This window comes from Chaetura pelagica, unplaced genomic scaffold (genome assembly GCF_000747805.2).
Source record: "Chaetura pelagica isolate M959 unplaced genomic scaffold, ChaPel_1.0 scaffold78, whole genome shotgun sequence".
Lineage (NCBI taxonomy): Eukaryota > Metazoa > Chordata > Aves > Apodiformes > Apodidae > Chaetura > Chaetura pelagica.
The window spans coordinates 274,638-291,470 of record NW_009954492.1 but is presented as its reverse complement, the minus strand read 5'-3'; the positions used below and the strand labels follow the sequence as shown (position 1 = coordinate 291,470).

The window sequence follows — 16,833 nt, the reverse complement described above, 5'->3', positions numbered from 1 at the left end:
GGTGATCGTGGATTGGAGCAGTAGGCTAAAGTAAAGTAGAAACTACCAAGTACTATGTGAACTACACCTAGAATAGCAAAGTAGATAGTCAATCCCAATCAATTAAGAAACATGTTCAAACAAATCTCCTAGCTTACACTATCAAGACATATTTGCAAAATTAATTAATCCACTCCACTCCACTAATCCATCCAAGGTCAAAATCCTTCTCCACTATCTGTTTTTAGGAGTCATTAATTAATTTTTTTATAACAACACATTCATACTCTGAATTTATTTCTGTGCTACAGCAATTAAACAACTACTTCTGGCATACCATCTTTCTCAGGTTTTCTTAAGATACATAAAAAAAATCTTAAATATGTGATCTAATGAAGAAGTGAGAAGAACTGGCCTGATATCATCACGATTAATAATAAAATGAGACATCATAACATCAACAGGAATTAAAAGGCACTATTTTTGCAGTTGCATTTGACAAAAATGCTGCTGTGGATTTAGTAATATGGTACTTATGTCATTAACATTTGTTAAATTACTCAATTCTACCTTTTCATGACAATTACAGCAATATCTTTGTCTCACAATACAATCAGTTATTTTCCAATCTAATGCTTCATTAAGGAGTTGCATTTATTTACTTGTATTAAAGAAGTGATTGCATTATGATAGGCTTAAAAATTAATCTAAAAGCAAAGAACATTCCTTTGCATACTTCCTAATAGCAAGGTTTATCAATTTTTAAAATATTCAATTGCTTTACCATATTAACATGTATTAGGATTTATAGCTGAAAATATTGTGGAAGGATTCACAGTAGTCTTAAAACCATCAGGCTTAACATATGAATTGAGCTCAAACCACCATTCTGAAGTTTAACAAACAAAATAAACCCAACAAACTACAAAAAAAAAAAATAATCCCAAACCTGTGTCCTGCCTCCCACCTGCTCAACAAGTAGTATCACAGAGCACAGAATCAATGACACTTTGTCTCCTCTGAATGCATACCCTCACCAGGAACAGCCACATGGATCACTGCTGTCTAATAAGAATTTGGCTCATGCTCTCCCTTTCTCATACTGGGACCATTAAACAAAGAGGCAAACTTTTTCATGATACTTCTGGGGGGAAAAAAAAGTATCCTTTAGACCATAAAACTTGCCACGAATCTGTCTGAAACCTGTCAAAGGACTAAAATCTAGTAAAGAGGGAGGGAAATGGAAATAATGACAGACCTGAGCAGAGGGGAAAACTTTATAATCCATGTTTTCTTAGAAAAATGAAAAAAAACAGCTATGGGTAGTCTAAGAAACCTTGTTAAATAAAAGTACTACATCTACATTCCTAGAGAACTTTGCCTTCCAGGTGCCAGACAGGTTACCTTATATAATAGACAACAGAACTTAGGCCACATGCATGTAGAATATAACTCACAGAGAGCATAGGGCCTAGCCCCTCATACCTTCAGACTTCCTTTATTCAGGAAAGACACCCCAGCCCTGTGACCACCTCCCACATGATTCACTGAACACTAACAGTCATCCCAACCCCTCGCCCAAGCTCAGGAAATCTAGGGCCTGGCAATCAAATATGGCAGTTTATTTTCACAAGAAGCACAGCCACAGTTTTTCCCATATCCCTACTGAGTGACACTAAAGCTCAAGTTAATATGAGGCCTGCAAAACCTGTGTGGTAGTCAAGAATGGTAACATCTCTTTATTTTTCACTACAGACAGCAGAGGGTAAAAGCAACCCAAACAGTACTGGAAAATGAGTTTAATGTTCCATAAAGCAAGCAGCACATGCATACTCAACTACTGTAATTCGTGCTGTACTTTTTCTTTTTTTAAAGCAGAAACCCATCCGTTTACAGTATTCGTGACCTTAAATCCTTTTTCCCCTACTCCATATGAGGACTATTTTGTTCCATTTTAAGTAATCACTAAAGCATCTGTTTACAGCATTGTTGCTATTAATAAAACATAACTTGATAAACACTGAATCAGACTTTTTCACATGCTGTAAATCTTTTTTCCCCACATTTATTTCAAGAAAACTTAAAAATAAATATTTTGCCTTCTTCAACAAGGAAAAAGTTAAGCAACATTTTTTTTAAACTGTCTGCCCAGTATTGTCAAGCCCAAACCAACATCAAGCACAAACAGAAAAAGTTGTATTTTTAAATCTCATTTATGACCTCCTTTCAAACCTTAAAAAGAAGCAAAACATTGGAATAAAGTTTTACTTCTAGAGCATTTAATCTTTATTTCTAGAGCATTTAATCTGATAAACTTACCTTCTCTCTTGACTTCACAGGCTGGATAACAGCTTAACTAAGCAGAACAATTGTCTTAAACTTAAGTCTTTTTTTTTTTTTTTTTCCCCTTCTTATTTTGTTTCTTTACTCTTTTTAAGTTTGGCACAATATTTTTGAAAACCAAACTAATGACACTTGCTCTTCCATAACAATAATTGATACCAAACAAGAACCACTCCATTTTTTAAGGCCCACTGGAAGATTAAGGCCTTGAAACACAGTTTAATGACAAATACATCTAGTATGGTTATATTTGAGAGCCTAAACATTCTAGTCCTGTAAACCTTTTCTGCCATATAAGTAACTTTTCTATTTCCACATGGATAAATTCCTATTTAAAAACCTGAAAAGATCAGTGGTTTAGTTCATGCTTCAGAGCAGTTTTTAACTGATTAATAAATAATTAATGCAGACTGCAACCCAACAGTAGTAGTAACCAAGTCCAGTGAGGACACTTATAGAGCAGAATCACTAACAGCAAGTGTAAATGAAATCAAGCTAGAAACAATTTAAAATTAATCAGAGCTCTCTACTCTTCAGAACTGTTTAGTATTAACCTCACCTTTACATAAAAGTCAGTAGATGCAATTCACATTACTTGGTATTGTTCAAAGAGGGGGTGAGGTTAGAATGAATGAATCAGGATATTAAATCCTACCGTTAAGTCTAAAAAAAGGCCTCTAAATGTGTCAGTTTTATAAAACAGTGTGCAGAATGAAAATATTTTCAAGATGTTTATTTTCACTTGCTAGAAAGCATACAAAAAAGCAACATTAATGGCATGTACATGTACTTCTAATTGCACGTGTACATGCTTCAGGGCTGTGACAGAGAATGTCTGATCTTGAAATACAACTATATGAAGAGAACAGCTAATTTGATTTTTGCCATAAAATTATAAGAAAATTAAATGTGCTGTGAATCTCAGGCTGTTGTCAGACCCCTGTGACCTTGATGCACAGAAGCACGTGAATAATATTACAGCAAACAGATTCAAACTGGATTGCTCTTTTGCCAGTATAATACAAGGATGAGTGAGGGGGAAGTGGCCTGGCTTACTCATCTTTAGTTAACTTTAACAACTGTCTATCAGTGTTGCAAATACCTTTTTGATATTAATAGACCTATCATATTTAATAATTGGCTTCACTGCAGTCCATAGGCTGGCAGCCCTCAGTAGCTACTGAGAAATAACACCTACTTGAAAGATGGAAGAGGGCATCCATTGAGGGTCCCTCCCAACCCTGCACACCCTTCTGGAGCTACATAGTGTGCCACTGAGACACAACTCCCAGCCAGACCAGAGCAATATTTCTTAGCAGTTAGCTTCAAACTACAGTGCAGGTATCTCAAGCAGTTAAAAACCATGAGCTTAAAGAAAATCCTCAAAGATGTAAGAAACCCGAGCCTTGGCAGCAACAATTTCTATTGTTTTCAGCTTGTTCTGTGACCCATTCTTTCCCTTTTCAGATTACATCATTATATGCAGAGATTATTCACAGTCTCCTGAAAGACTTTTTTCCTCGCAAGAAGGCTGCCAATGTCCTCTTCTATACTATTCACAGTCTCCTGAAAGACTTTTTTCCTCACAAGAAGGCTGCCAATGTCCTCTTCTATTCCCAGCCTCCTCTCGCCAACTTGCCTGATTTTCTCCAGCATCTTCAGGGAATAGGATTAAGTACTATTTCATGTACCCTTGCACACATTTCCGTCCAACATTATTCGTTTCTTAATGAATACAGAGCTTCCTTTCCCTAAGGTTAGCACTGGAAAACATGGCACCTGGGAGCAGTGCAGCTAAGGAAGGCATATGATGGGAAAACAAAGTACTAAATTTCTGTAAAGAAAAACAAAAGGAAGAAGTACAAAAGAGCCAAAAGCAGTGAAGAAGCATCAGGTAAATATAAAACAAAGATTAGAAAAATTAAGTGAAGGTAACAAAAACAGTCAAGAACTTACCAAAGAGAAAACAGACCCTAAGATGATAAAATAAAATGTATGTGTAAGGGCAGAAGAGGCATCTAATATTTTATTTATTTCCAGAGTTATGTTCTCCTCACTTTGTAACTACTGGGCAAAGACAATCTTCTAAACAAGTTTTGAATGTTCTGGCAGGACTAACAGAAAAAATAACATCTGAAATACAAGGATGCAACAGAAATTGCCTAACACAGTACAGCTAACCTGAACTGTTACTCGTATTTGAGCCCAAGGCTCTTGGAGTTGGAGGTGCTTTGAACTCAGACTTGGTGAGCTCACAGTGGACAGGAAGGTTTAGAGCCTGAGCCCTTGTCTGCCTCTGACAAGACCAGCCCACATACAGCAAGGGCAGGCCCCAAGCTCCTCTCCCATCTTTTCTCCCTGCCCAGCAGCACAAATAAGCTGTCTCACAGCAGACATGACTGATTGCAAAGGAATCCTTGAGCTCTCCAGAGCAATCACATGCTGCCAGACACACACAAGTGCAGAAACAAGGACATTAATAGGCTTAGGATTTTGCTGTGTGAATGCTCCCACCTAAAGCAACCCCAGATGGCCAGCAGCACATTAGTGAAGGCATCCCTGAGTGTCATCTGTGGGGTTTCCTGGCTCAAGTAAATACAGGGAACAAAGAAAAGCCAAATCTAACTGGAAGAAGATACATGCTCTGCTTCTAGCCAGTGAATATAAATTAACATAAATAATTCCTCCTCTAGGTCAGCAAAGGTGGGGATGTTGTATAATAGTCAAATTCATTCTTCAACTGGTGTAGGCAGGAACTGGATCCGTTACCAGATAGGGAAGAATTCAGACTAATGCTGTCAGAATCACTGATCTTCCCCTGTGCATCACAGCACCACAGGAAAAAAACATACTCTGGGCGAGGCAAATAGTCCCATCAAGTTACTGACAGCAGGTGGTAAGTTTGACCCAATTTCTGAAATTCAGAACTCTTTCATAAAAGATTGCCTTCCAGCTTATACCAACCAAAAATCTCCAGAGAAACGCACAGGTTTTACTAAGCATACAGTATGTATGTTACTAGCTCGAAATACCTACATCTATGAAACACTGCACTTGGAATTAGCTTCCAAAAACAACTGGTTTGGAAGACTCCAGAGTATGAGCATCACACAGGTGAACACAGGGGGTTTTTGAACTTTATTTTATGTAATTTCAAAAATAAGATTAATAAACTTGCAAAAAAAGCCCTGCAAGTGGCCCAGCTTGCTAAAATGCATACATCACTTCCTTTCAATTAAACATATAGTACCCTTTTTATTCTTGGTATTTCTCCAATTCATCTTTCAATTATAACAAATCGGTAAGCACTAAAATAGTGGAGTGCAACAAGTAAAACAGAAAAGGAGGTAACTATTAACAAGGAACTACTTGTTCAGATAAAAACTTCATAGACTTAAGAATTCAAGTATTCAAGACCATTTTTGACATACCTACAGTATTTTCCTCTCTCACAACAAAAGCACTTGAAATGCCCTGTTAAGGCACTATAGTTTTCCAGGATTCAATAGCTTCACTCTACTCATTTTGAGATCATGTGATGTTATTGTGTTTCTGAAAAAGTGACTAAACGTTAAAGCTGCTGTGAACTCAAAATACTGGCTACAGTTTGACAGATCAGAAGGACTATTCTAAGAACTGACTACAGGAGAAGTTCCTCTGGCCCTCTGTCCTTACCTCCCTGTGAAGAAATGCATTTGATCAGGATCAAGGATGCTGCCCAAAACCTCAGGAGATTTTGGACAAAAACTCTACTCTCAAGGAAAATAAATTTTGAATCAGATTAAACAGGCTGTGTTCTGAGGAAGGGGGATGCTGAAAGGCAGATTGTCAGAGCCAGCTGCAGAAGCACAAGTAACTTGCTTAATGTTTTGGGGTGCACAGGTTGGACAGAACAAATTTAGCTTTAGAGTGCAACACTGAGCTGAACCTCTTGCTGGAAAGAAAAGCAAGTTCTTACTTTCATCTCTACTCCTTTACCATCTGGTTGTACTCTTCCTATGAATAACTAAATTGCACCGGTTTGAACTAAGTAGTCTCTGCATTTCCCAGCCATGAGGGTTCTCTAACAGAGCTAAACTCAGCTGAGTCTAACCAATGTGAATAGGAAAGAAAAACAGGGATGCTGTAAGGTGGTCATTCATTGAAGGTGTGGAAAAGTGCACATATGGGTCTGGAACACAATGTATCTTCCATGTATATCAAAGGCTCATTTAACAACGAGCAACGTCAGTTGCTTGTTTTTTGCTTTTTTTCTCCAGCACTGTATCTCTCCTTCAGTTTCTGTGAACTACTTACAAAATAAAGTCACAAAGTCATAACAATGACAGTCATAGCAAGGACAGTCAGCCTGAACAGTTTTCTAAACCAAATCAATGATATAACTACATTGAGAAAAATAATTACAAAACCCAGCTAAAATCCTGGACTGTCTCAAACACACAATAGTAACTATATACCCAGAAACATATGAATGGCAAAAATGGCAATAAACTTTAGGGTAAGAAGAGAAAGCAGCTGATGGCAATGGAAGTCTCTTGCCCCATCAGGTAAGATTTTTAAATCAAGCCACACATTTATGCTTTACAAAGGCAATTAAAATCTGACTTTGCAGAAGCAGTTTCTCCATAATTACAGTATATACTTCATTGTACTCTACTGTTAGCTTTGAATTACAGTCTAGAAAGCTAAAGTCCCAGAACTGATAATGGCACAGAAAACTGGTACCACTGTTTTGAACTCGTTCCTTCAGTACGTCATGCTTTTCCTAAGCTCTCAGAAATGGACAATCACAATGCAACCCACCTCTGTTGCTGAAGTGTTTGGCTGAATGACAATCTCTTCATTTGAAAACTGTAAGGTGGAATACCTTCAAGTCAGTCCTTTATAAGTCAATACTTGTCAAAGTAGTTCTCCAATTAACATTAAAAAAAAATGCTACTGGTTTTGGTAATGGCACTATATCCACACATAAAGCCATTTTCTTAGATGACAATAAAAATCTATAATTATTTTTGTTTAAACAGGAATAGGTCCAAAATTTCCAGTCCAGGGGATGACATCTACCATGTTACGCTGTTAACCTCAGTGATTAATACATACAAAATGGGTGATGCTCAATCTTTTAACCACAATCATTTCACCAAGTAACTGACAAACCATAGCTCTGTATATTGCTTACTGTAAACCTGATTTCAACCCCCTGCTTCTTTTAGCCTGTCAAATGCAGATAGGCCCTTGCATAATTTTTGCCAGTAGCTCCTTTACTTTCCAATACTCTAAGTTTAAAAGTCAATTCTACTTCCTAGAAATACTGTTACAGAGGTAGTAGCATCCACGGGGTGTCTATGGCGAGGTGCTGGCAGCGGGGGGCTCTGCAGGGGCAGTGTCTGTGAGGACAGGCAAGGGCTGCCCCGTGCAGGACACAGAGTTGGCATCACTACCAGCAGCCCCACCACAGGGCACAGATGAGCCTTCCAGCCACTGGTGAGGGCTTTGGGGAAAGTCTGCATAAGAAAGGGCAAAACACGGCTGGGCAGTGAGGAAAAAAAAGCATGAGAAACAGTCCTGCAAGCACCAAGGTAAGAGAAGAGAAGGGGGAGGAGGTGCTCCAGGCATGCCAGCAGAGATTCCCCAGCAACCCCTGGAAAAAAGATCACAGTAAAGCAGTTCACCCCTTGCCTGTGGAGGAACCTGACTGAAGCTGGCAGATATGCCCTGGGGAAGCTGCAGCCCACAGAGAGCCCAGGCAGCAGCACGCCTCTGGTAGTCATGGCACGTACCCCGGGAGGGACCCATGCTGGAGCAGACTGTGTCTGAAGGACTGCAACCCCATGGAGAAGATCCAGGCTGGAAGCAGCTCTTGGAGTACTACAGCCCATGGGGAGGCCCCCAGCTGGAGCAGGGGAACAGCATGGGGAGACAGGAATGGCAGGGAGAAGGTGTTATGGGCTGACCCCAGCCCCTCTTTGCCATCCTCCTGCACCACTCAGGGGAAGGAGGTAGAGGAGTGAGGGATAAAGGAGTGAAGCTGAGCCTGGGAAGAAGGGGGCTGGGAGGAAGGCAGTTTTAGTTTTCTCTTTGTTTCTCATCATCCTACTCTATTTTTAATCAGCAATAAATTAAATTAATTTTCCCCAAGTCAAGTCTGTTTTGTCCATGATGGTAATTGGTAAGTGATCTCCCTGTCCTTATTGTGACCCACAAGCTTTTCCATCTTACTTTGTCCCATGTACTGTTGAGGGCTAGCAAGAGAGCAGCTGGCTAGGGATAGGGCAGCCAGCCAAGGTCAACTCACCACAATGAAATAAATAAAACAACCCATCCAAAACTATATCCCACAACCCTCCTCCGACCTTTTTATGTCCTTTCAAAGGACACAGAAACAGAAACAGGGACTCAATGAGGCCACTACCCTCCCTCTGACTCTCCTAAAGCTGCACTTTGGCACAGTCAGCTTCCTGACTGGGAGCCAAATGATACTTTTCCTCAAAAAAGAACTCCTGACTCCTCCAATTCTTCTTTTTCATTTGGCTTGTCATCAGCTTCTTAAGCCAAGGCTACTCCCCCAAAAAATCACAGAAATTGAAAAGACAGCATTTTATCTACAGTCATCAGCAGATAACAGTGAAATCAAAGAGCACAAATACTATTTAGTTGCTGGCATTCATATACGTGCATATATATATATATACACACACTCACTCCAAGGTAGGCAATTCAGTATAAATTTTACATATTTTCTTATATATAATATAGCCATCATCTACTCATTTTTGCACAGCCTGACACTGTAGCTATCAGCAATGCCTAATTACTAACCACATAGGACAATTTAACAGTAAATATTGGTTACTGTTTATACTGGGAATGGATGGGCAACTTCACCAGACAGGTCAATGTGACTGAAATCAAGAAAGGTTATGTGAAGTATAAAAGGCTCAACCCTGAAGTAATTTCCTTTGGTTGTTTTTTACAATCAAGTCTAATGACCCATTGTAAAACTATGTTTTGTGAAAGCATTAGACACAATATGGACTAAACTCAATTCAACCTGTGTCACTCATCTCCCTAAGGCCTAAGCTAAAAGCAGACTATACACAAATACTCTGCTTCCATGCCTCCCACCCCCAGAAAGCTTTAATAACATGGGATTTGAGAACTAGCATGTCTAGAATGGTAGGAAAGCCACAAATGCCTGAGCATCTAAGTTCAAAACCAAGAAAAGCAGAATTTCTACATTGAGCAGTTGAAATTTCTCTTTTAAATTACAGAATAATTGTATTATATTGACTCTGTAAACTGTTTATATCCAAGTTTGTACACACAGAGTATATTTTTTAAAAAAAACAGCTTTTAAAGTGGTTCATAAAACACTGACTTTAGCAACCACCATAAAGACATTCTGTGGTTCCTGAAGACAAATCTTCATAGCATTGGGACATGCTATAGAGACTGAGTACCCAAACAGTTTTTAAATTCTGTACAGATATTTTACTTAATGATTTACTTACTTACACTTCAATTATAACCCTGTTATCTCCTAGCTCACAGACATTGCTACTCCTTAGCAATATTTACCTAACATACTATGTCACCACAGCATGTTATCAGGAAACTAAATGCATGAGTAGAAATGGGTGCCCCAATTATGTAACATTTGCTGTAAGCCAGCCTTATAATTTGGGTAATGTGCAGACGAAGCAAGGTTTACTAAAAGGGTTAAATCAGAGTCTTACATGATGAAACAGTTCTGTCTATCAGGAAGACTGACACACCTCTGGCTACAAGATTGTGGCTGTCACTTCAAGAAACCTAACTCTAAGTCTGAGATTGAATTAATTTGTCTAGCTCCTAGTAGGCAGCACAGAGGTTTCAGACTGTAAATTACAATTTCATAATAAAAAGCACCTGAAGATGCCTCCAGTTAAAATACATAGTGGGATACAATATACATATTAATCAGACATAGCCTGCACACAAACACTGCAGTTATTAGAAATCAATCCTGGAAGTGACAGCTTACCTGATAATTAGTAAATTTCCATATGACTCATGATAAAAGTCAGGGTGATATAAAAATGAGACATCACAAGGTTTCTTAAAAATTCTGTTTCTCTTGTGGCTGTTAGTGAGCTAATAAACACAAGCATTGTTCTTTTCCATTTTCTGATGGAAAACAAACTGTACACACACAATACAGTTTAAACTTACTCAATTTAAACATTAATTTGATTCTTTTTTTTTAAACTCTCAGTATAATATTTTGTAAACTTTCAATATGTATACAGCCACACTATACGAGCATACCACCTATGCAACTTTTTCATTTTCTTTTTAAAAAATAGGAGAAGAGAATTGTATCATACAACTATGGCAGATAACTAACCTAAAACTTAGTAATATAAGCTGGATCTTAATTCAGAATTTGTGTTTAAACTCCTGCCCCACAACCATCTCTGCCTCCTGAACCCATTTGTGGCTTCAGAAGTTGTTGCTAAGGATGTAGGCTTATGAAGAAAGAAGGTTATATTTAATTTGGTTTTACATACATGAATTTAACATTTTACCATGTATCTATTTTACAGTATAAAATATTCTTAACCAACAGTCCTGTTACCTACAGTATTTTACTTTACTTGAATAATATAAGTTCACAGTTAGACTCTCTCATAAAACACAGTGAAAAAGAGCATCACATTCTGCCTCATTAGTAGATTCCCAAATGCAAAGATTAATAATGCATGTTTCATCTCCACATCTGTGAAAATTATTTTTCAGAATTATATCAATATGTAAAATGCAATCTTAAAAACAATTAAATGAAAAAAAAATATTAACAGTTCCTACTAGACTGTCTGCTTTCCAATCATATAAAATTCAGTCATAATATCTTAGTAACTAAGTTATCAAAAAATGTGGAGTCAGTATAAACATTACAAAGCCCATTTTTCTAACAGGAGGGCAGGCTGACCCAGGTTATCATCTTACTCCGATAAGAATACATAAAATTCTGGAAAACCAGATAGTGATCTGAAATACTGTGCTGTTGTAAAAATCATGAAGCATCCTTGTTTCCAACACATTGTCATAAACACTACAATGTTTCTGGGAAAACATTTTGGCTTATTAATAACAAATATGAATATGCTGAATATGTTTATGCTTTGTTTGTACACTATGGTAGGTTGAACCCCACAAAAATAGATGCCATAAGGAAAGGATAAACTGGGAAAGGTTCTGGTTGGAAGTACATAAAAGTTTCATTTTTGAAAGCATTCAAAGCAACATGAAATCTTAAGGCCCTCCAACTACAAATTCTAGAAGTCTTACAGCACACTACACAATTCCTTGATAGAAGCTTTTCTTTTTCTTCCACAATTCTACAGTTCCTACACTTTCATGCTGTACTTCAAAAACATCATACCCAACTAAAGTTACATGTAATGTCTTGTGGACCAGACACTTGTTTATATATTGAAAGTACAGACTATTAAAGTAAACCTTGTAATTTAAAGCTTCATGGAACAGTAATTTTTATGGCCTGATAAGTAATGGAGACAAACTTAGGTAACCCAGAAAGATCCAGACAAATGTATTTATTTAACAGCAAATGTTTACTAGTCAGGCTGCAGAACAATACTGTTTTTTCCCTCCTTTGCTGCAAAGTACTGTGTGTACACACACATGAACACAGCCTGAGAGAACAAGGAATACAGTTACAAAACAACATTAAACCAGTGGATAATTTATCTGTCCTGCTGAGGAAAGCTCAGGGAGGAGAGCCAAGACATCTAAAAAGAAAACACGGGAGGACTAAAAGTAAGAAAAGAGAGGTACAGCACTGAATCAAGGTAGCACAGATACTTTAAACAATGCTCTACACCCACCAATATTGATACAACTAATGATTTCTTCAAGTCTCCGCAGGACATTTACTTATGAGTCCAACAGGCCACAGGGCTCCTGCCAGAAAAGATCTCTGAAATTACCACTTACAGCAAGTGTACACAGCAAAGCATAGCACTACCCAAACATTGAGCTAGAGGAGAAAGCAAGCATTAGGTTGACAAAGGATGTAATAGCGGCACATCCACTAGCTCATCCTTCAGACTAGCTGCAGTTATTTCAAGGGTGATGCTTACCTTTAATAGTTTCCTCCACAACTTCTACTACACGATCTATCTGCTGAATTTGCTGAACCTAAAAAAAGTCACAAGATCAATATCTAAGCAGTCAACAATTGGTCATATTTTATATAAATTATTATTTCAAAAGCGTGTTCTCCTGGATTAAGGGGGAATAAAGTGTTTGAGGTTATGTTTTTAGAAAGGTTTTGGGGTTTTTTTGCATCTTGGTTCATGTGTCAAAAGTAACTCTAAAACTCACCACCCAATTTAAACCAAATTTTATCCTCAAAAATAGCAAGTTCCTGTGTTAAGTTTGGCAAAAATCACCAAATGGCTAGAAAAGAGGGACCCCAGAAAAAAAGTTCAGGCCTGAGCTGCTCTTCATGGTCTGTGAAAAGAAGCGGGTACCCAGACAGTCAGCACCTGGGCTACTAAAAAAACAGCCTCTAAGTGCTTCCTCACCCTATTCTCAATACCCAAATATTTGTAGATGGTAGAGAACATAACAAGAAGCTGAGGATATTGTGAAGGCAGGCTATAGGGGAGGAAATTAAGCAGCAAGCTAAACAGCACAAGTTGCTGAGGCTTCAAGAGAAGAACCTGATTTGTAACAAGGAGTCTAATCCCTGGCATTAAAGCCATCAAGTCTCTGTGCCCTTAAATCACTGAGTTTGCAATTTCCTGTAAACACACATCTGCAAAATCATCTCTGCTTCACATTCATTTTCCAGTTGGTTTAATAGCAGCTAAAAAAAAGCTCATCTATTGTTGGTATATGATATAGTTCCCAACTAAAGTCAGTGGGAGGCTGTTCCTTTTCTTGTATGGCTGTTGGACCCAGATCATGTAAAACTACATTTTTAATATATATTTTTAAAACAAACTTGTGAAATGCGTGTTACTAATACATATTTTCTAAACACATATTTGCCAATAAGCACAGCACACACAATAAGCAGTTGTGTGAAATACGTGTGTATTTATATACTTCAGTGCATATCCCTTTCAGGTATAAGTTAAACAACTATGTCCTAGAATACTTACATGCAGGCTACTTAATTAAAATATATAAACAAATGCAACTTGGAAATGGAAGTATATACATTATAGATACAGAGAACACTGTCTGTGCCAAATACATTGCCTAAAACATTATTGTTAAATATTTCAATACTAAACTGTTTACATTCATAATAATTTTAAAACAAAAGAAATCTGGTTGGTTCATGTACTGTACATCTGGATTATTTTTGCATAGCTTCAAATCCCCTATTAAGTAAAGAGGCAGAAAAAACAAAACAAACACCAACAACCAGCATGCTTGATTTTAATTTTATTGGTTAAACTAAGTTATTCTGAGTATGTCTGTCAAGAAGACAGTTCATGTGTGTAATTAAAATTATAGGTCTAAGAGATGAGATCTGCAAATAGAAATTAATGTTTATTCTGCCTTATGTGTTCTCTCCCTTATTGAGTATTTTTAATTTGAAATTATTGGAAAATGCTTGGCTAAAGCCCTAAGTACTCATGAAGAAAATACAGAATGCTTCCAATCTTCATTTATGAAGATAAAAGTATTTTAGCAAAACTGAGGCGAATCTTGATCGAGAAGAGGGCAAGGTTTAGAGGATTTTTGTTTGAAAAAGAAGGGGGAAAAAAAAAATAATCACAGAGTCATGGTAATAACATTTTCAAGGTTATACAGACACCTGAAGGATTCCTTTCCTCACACCTCACTAACCTAACATAATTTTGTTCTGGAGTGGTATCAAAGGCATCTATAAACCTTCTCGGGCAGAGACTCAATAATGTCTCCAACACAAAGCCTATGAAGCACAGAGGCTTCAGAGTTCTTAGTGGTATATGAAGGGAAAAACACCATCCCCCAATGTTTGTTTGCAATGAGTCTCAATAAACCAAGCCTTCAGGACTGACAGCAGCAACATTACTGCTGAATATAGCTTGTGCATCATAGTCGGCTCCACAGACCTGGCAACATCTTCTTTCTAGTATAAGTATGTAGATGGTGGACTTTTTGCCCATTACAAATGGTTCTCTATTAGGACTTGAATAGAAAAAAAGCCAAGGGCAGACTGGACCAGGCAGCTGAGGAAGAGTACACACAGAAAAAAAATAAAAAATCCAACCACCACAAATCAGGGCTGATGCAGAAGTGTGGGATGAAATGGATATAGAACGAGAGTACAGGCACGGCTCCTGGGATGAAGGATCAGCCAAAGCAGGACACTGGCTGGTCAGAAAGCAAGGAGAAAGAAGAGAGTTGTATCAAAGCATGAAGCTTGAGTTAAAACAAAGATCAGATAAAAAAATCTCTGGGCCTCCCTGATGGGATCAGGGCTAGGCAGAAGTACAGCTCAGCAATCATATATATCCTGTCCTCATACACACAATGAACATGTGAGTCAATCCATGCTGGTGCCAAAGCTACAAGTCACTCCTGAACACACATTTGTCAGATAGTCATACTTCAAATCACAGATCCCCAACACTCCACTGAGAAACAGAAGCCATGAGCTCTCCAACGAAGCACAAGTAATTAGCAAGAGCAGTACAGAAATGCACACACACTCCACTTGCCATCTGCCCCCAGTTCCCTTTGTACTATTACAATCACATTCAACAGGTGACTGCTAGGTGTAACCAGTCCAAAGACATATTTGTAATGTGCCATGGCTGCAGTCTCACACCAGGTGATCTGTGAGTGCAGACAGACATGCATGTTGAGGATGCCCACACAAATTCTTCCAAGCTCTCAAACAAGATCCAAGTTGTCTCAGAACCAGTATTAACACCCTGAAAATGTTTTGCAGGGAAAGGACTCTAGAGAAAACATCTATGGGAGTTCCAATAAACTCTGAATACTGGTAACAGGCAGTTAAGAAACAGGATGCACATTTACCCTGAGATTTTGTACTTTGTAGAAATCAGTTGAGTCTCAGACCAAAGAAAGCTATCTAGAAAAGTTCATCCATGAACCTACCATGAGAGTAAGACAAACTTTTTTACATTCTCCTCAGGGAAGCACGAAGACCATTTAGTTTGTTGTTTCCAAATCATAAGATCACAGAATAATTCTGACATGCTATTTGTTCTAAGTGGTCACAGGGATCCACAGCATCTGGCTGACAACTGTTGCTCCTGCTGGGGGACTGGGATTAACCTAGTAGAATCAGTAGCAAATAAAAACAAACCAGAGACAGCGCATGACATCTCTGATACTTGCCATCAGTGTCTGCATTTTGGCCAAAAAGCTCTTGGTTTCACTCTCTGATGATTCTCAGATCTCACAGCCACTGCTTATTAAAAATGGCTGCTAGGTCCTTGTTACAACCAGCCTTCTCAGGGACCCTACAACAGAGTGAATGCAGTTGCTTCCCACAGTCTGCTTCCTTTCAGCACAGAAATGTCTTTGTACCTCAGAAGGTCTGAAGGTTAAAGTGTCTCTGATGCTGGCAGGACAGCGACGAGTTTCTCAATAAATGACTCCCAGAGCTTCACCCTGGCACAGTGACTGAGTTTCCCAGAGAAGAGAATTTCATGGAAGTAACACAAGCAGCATGTAAGCATATAAAGTACAAGAAAGCACCTACTAAAAAAAAAGATCTTGAAGTCAGAGGAGAGAGAAAGATCCAGAAATACTGAAGACTAGAAATGTTTATTGAAAAAAAAATACACTGCAAAAGAGAAAAACAACTTAGTCAATGCTTGAAAGACACTGAGGTCAGGGTATCAAAAATATAGGAATGGGCAGTAACTTGCATCCATGGAATGAGGCTACTGCTGAAGCAAACATCAACTGCACTTACCAAGAACACCCTGGGACTTGAAATACACCAATTTTTTTTTTCTCATCTAGGAGACACTCTGTATATCTTTTAATTCACATAGGTAAGAAAAAAAATTGGTTACTAAATAGCTAATTACAACTCACTATTCGTAATCCTAAAGATTTTTACTCCAGTTCACCAACTCTCAGTTTCATCTCACTTCCCTTTGGCAGCTCTGTCAGATGTTGGATATTACAAGCCTACTCAGCCTAACCCCTCTAAAGCCAGTAAAAGGGAAATACATGGCTTCAAAAGTCACTCCAGATCTTTTAAAAATCTAAAATATCTTAGTGATAATTATCTTCATTGATCATAAAGGGAGCTGAGCAAAACAGACTCTCAAATTACAGCACTTAGGCATCATAAATCCAGGCCTTAATACATAACTTCAAAAGGCATGTGACTGGTCACTTTGGCTGCCAAGGGATAACATACGCGTTTAAAACCTTTGCCGACAACACCGACCATGGTCATGGGCAATGTTCTGGTTTAGGAAGTATTCTAAGAACAGACTCTACACAAACTTTAAAGGGCAA

At 38.2% G+C, this 16,833-nt stretch overlaps 1 protein-coding gene across 1 annotated transcript in view; it reads right to left on the bottom strand.

The window, feature by feature from the left end:
• CDKAL1 (CDK5 regulatory subunit associated protein 1-like 1) overlaps window positions 1-16,833 on the bottom strand; it is a 434,593-nt gene that overhangs the window by 289,955 nt on the left and 127,805 nt on the right. Inside the window, exon 5 of the mRNA XM_010004517.1 lies at window positions 12,465-12,507. Coding sequence (XP_010002819.1) covers window positions 12,465-12,507 — 43 coding nt within the window. The remainder of the gene's footprint in view (window positions 1-12,464; window positions 12,508-16,833) is intronic.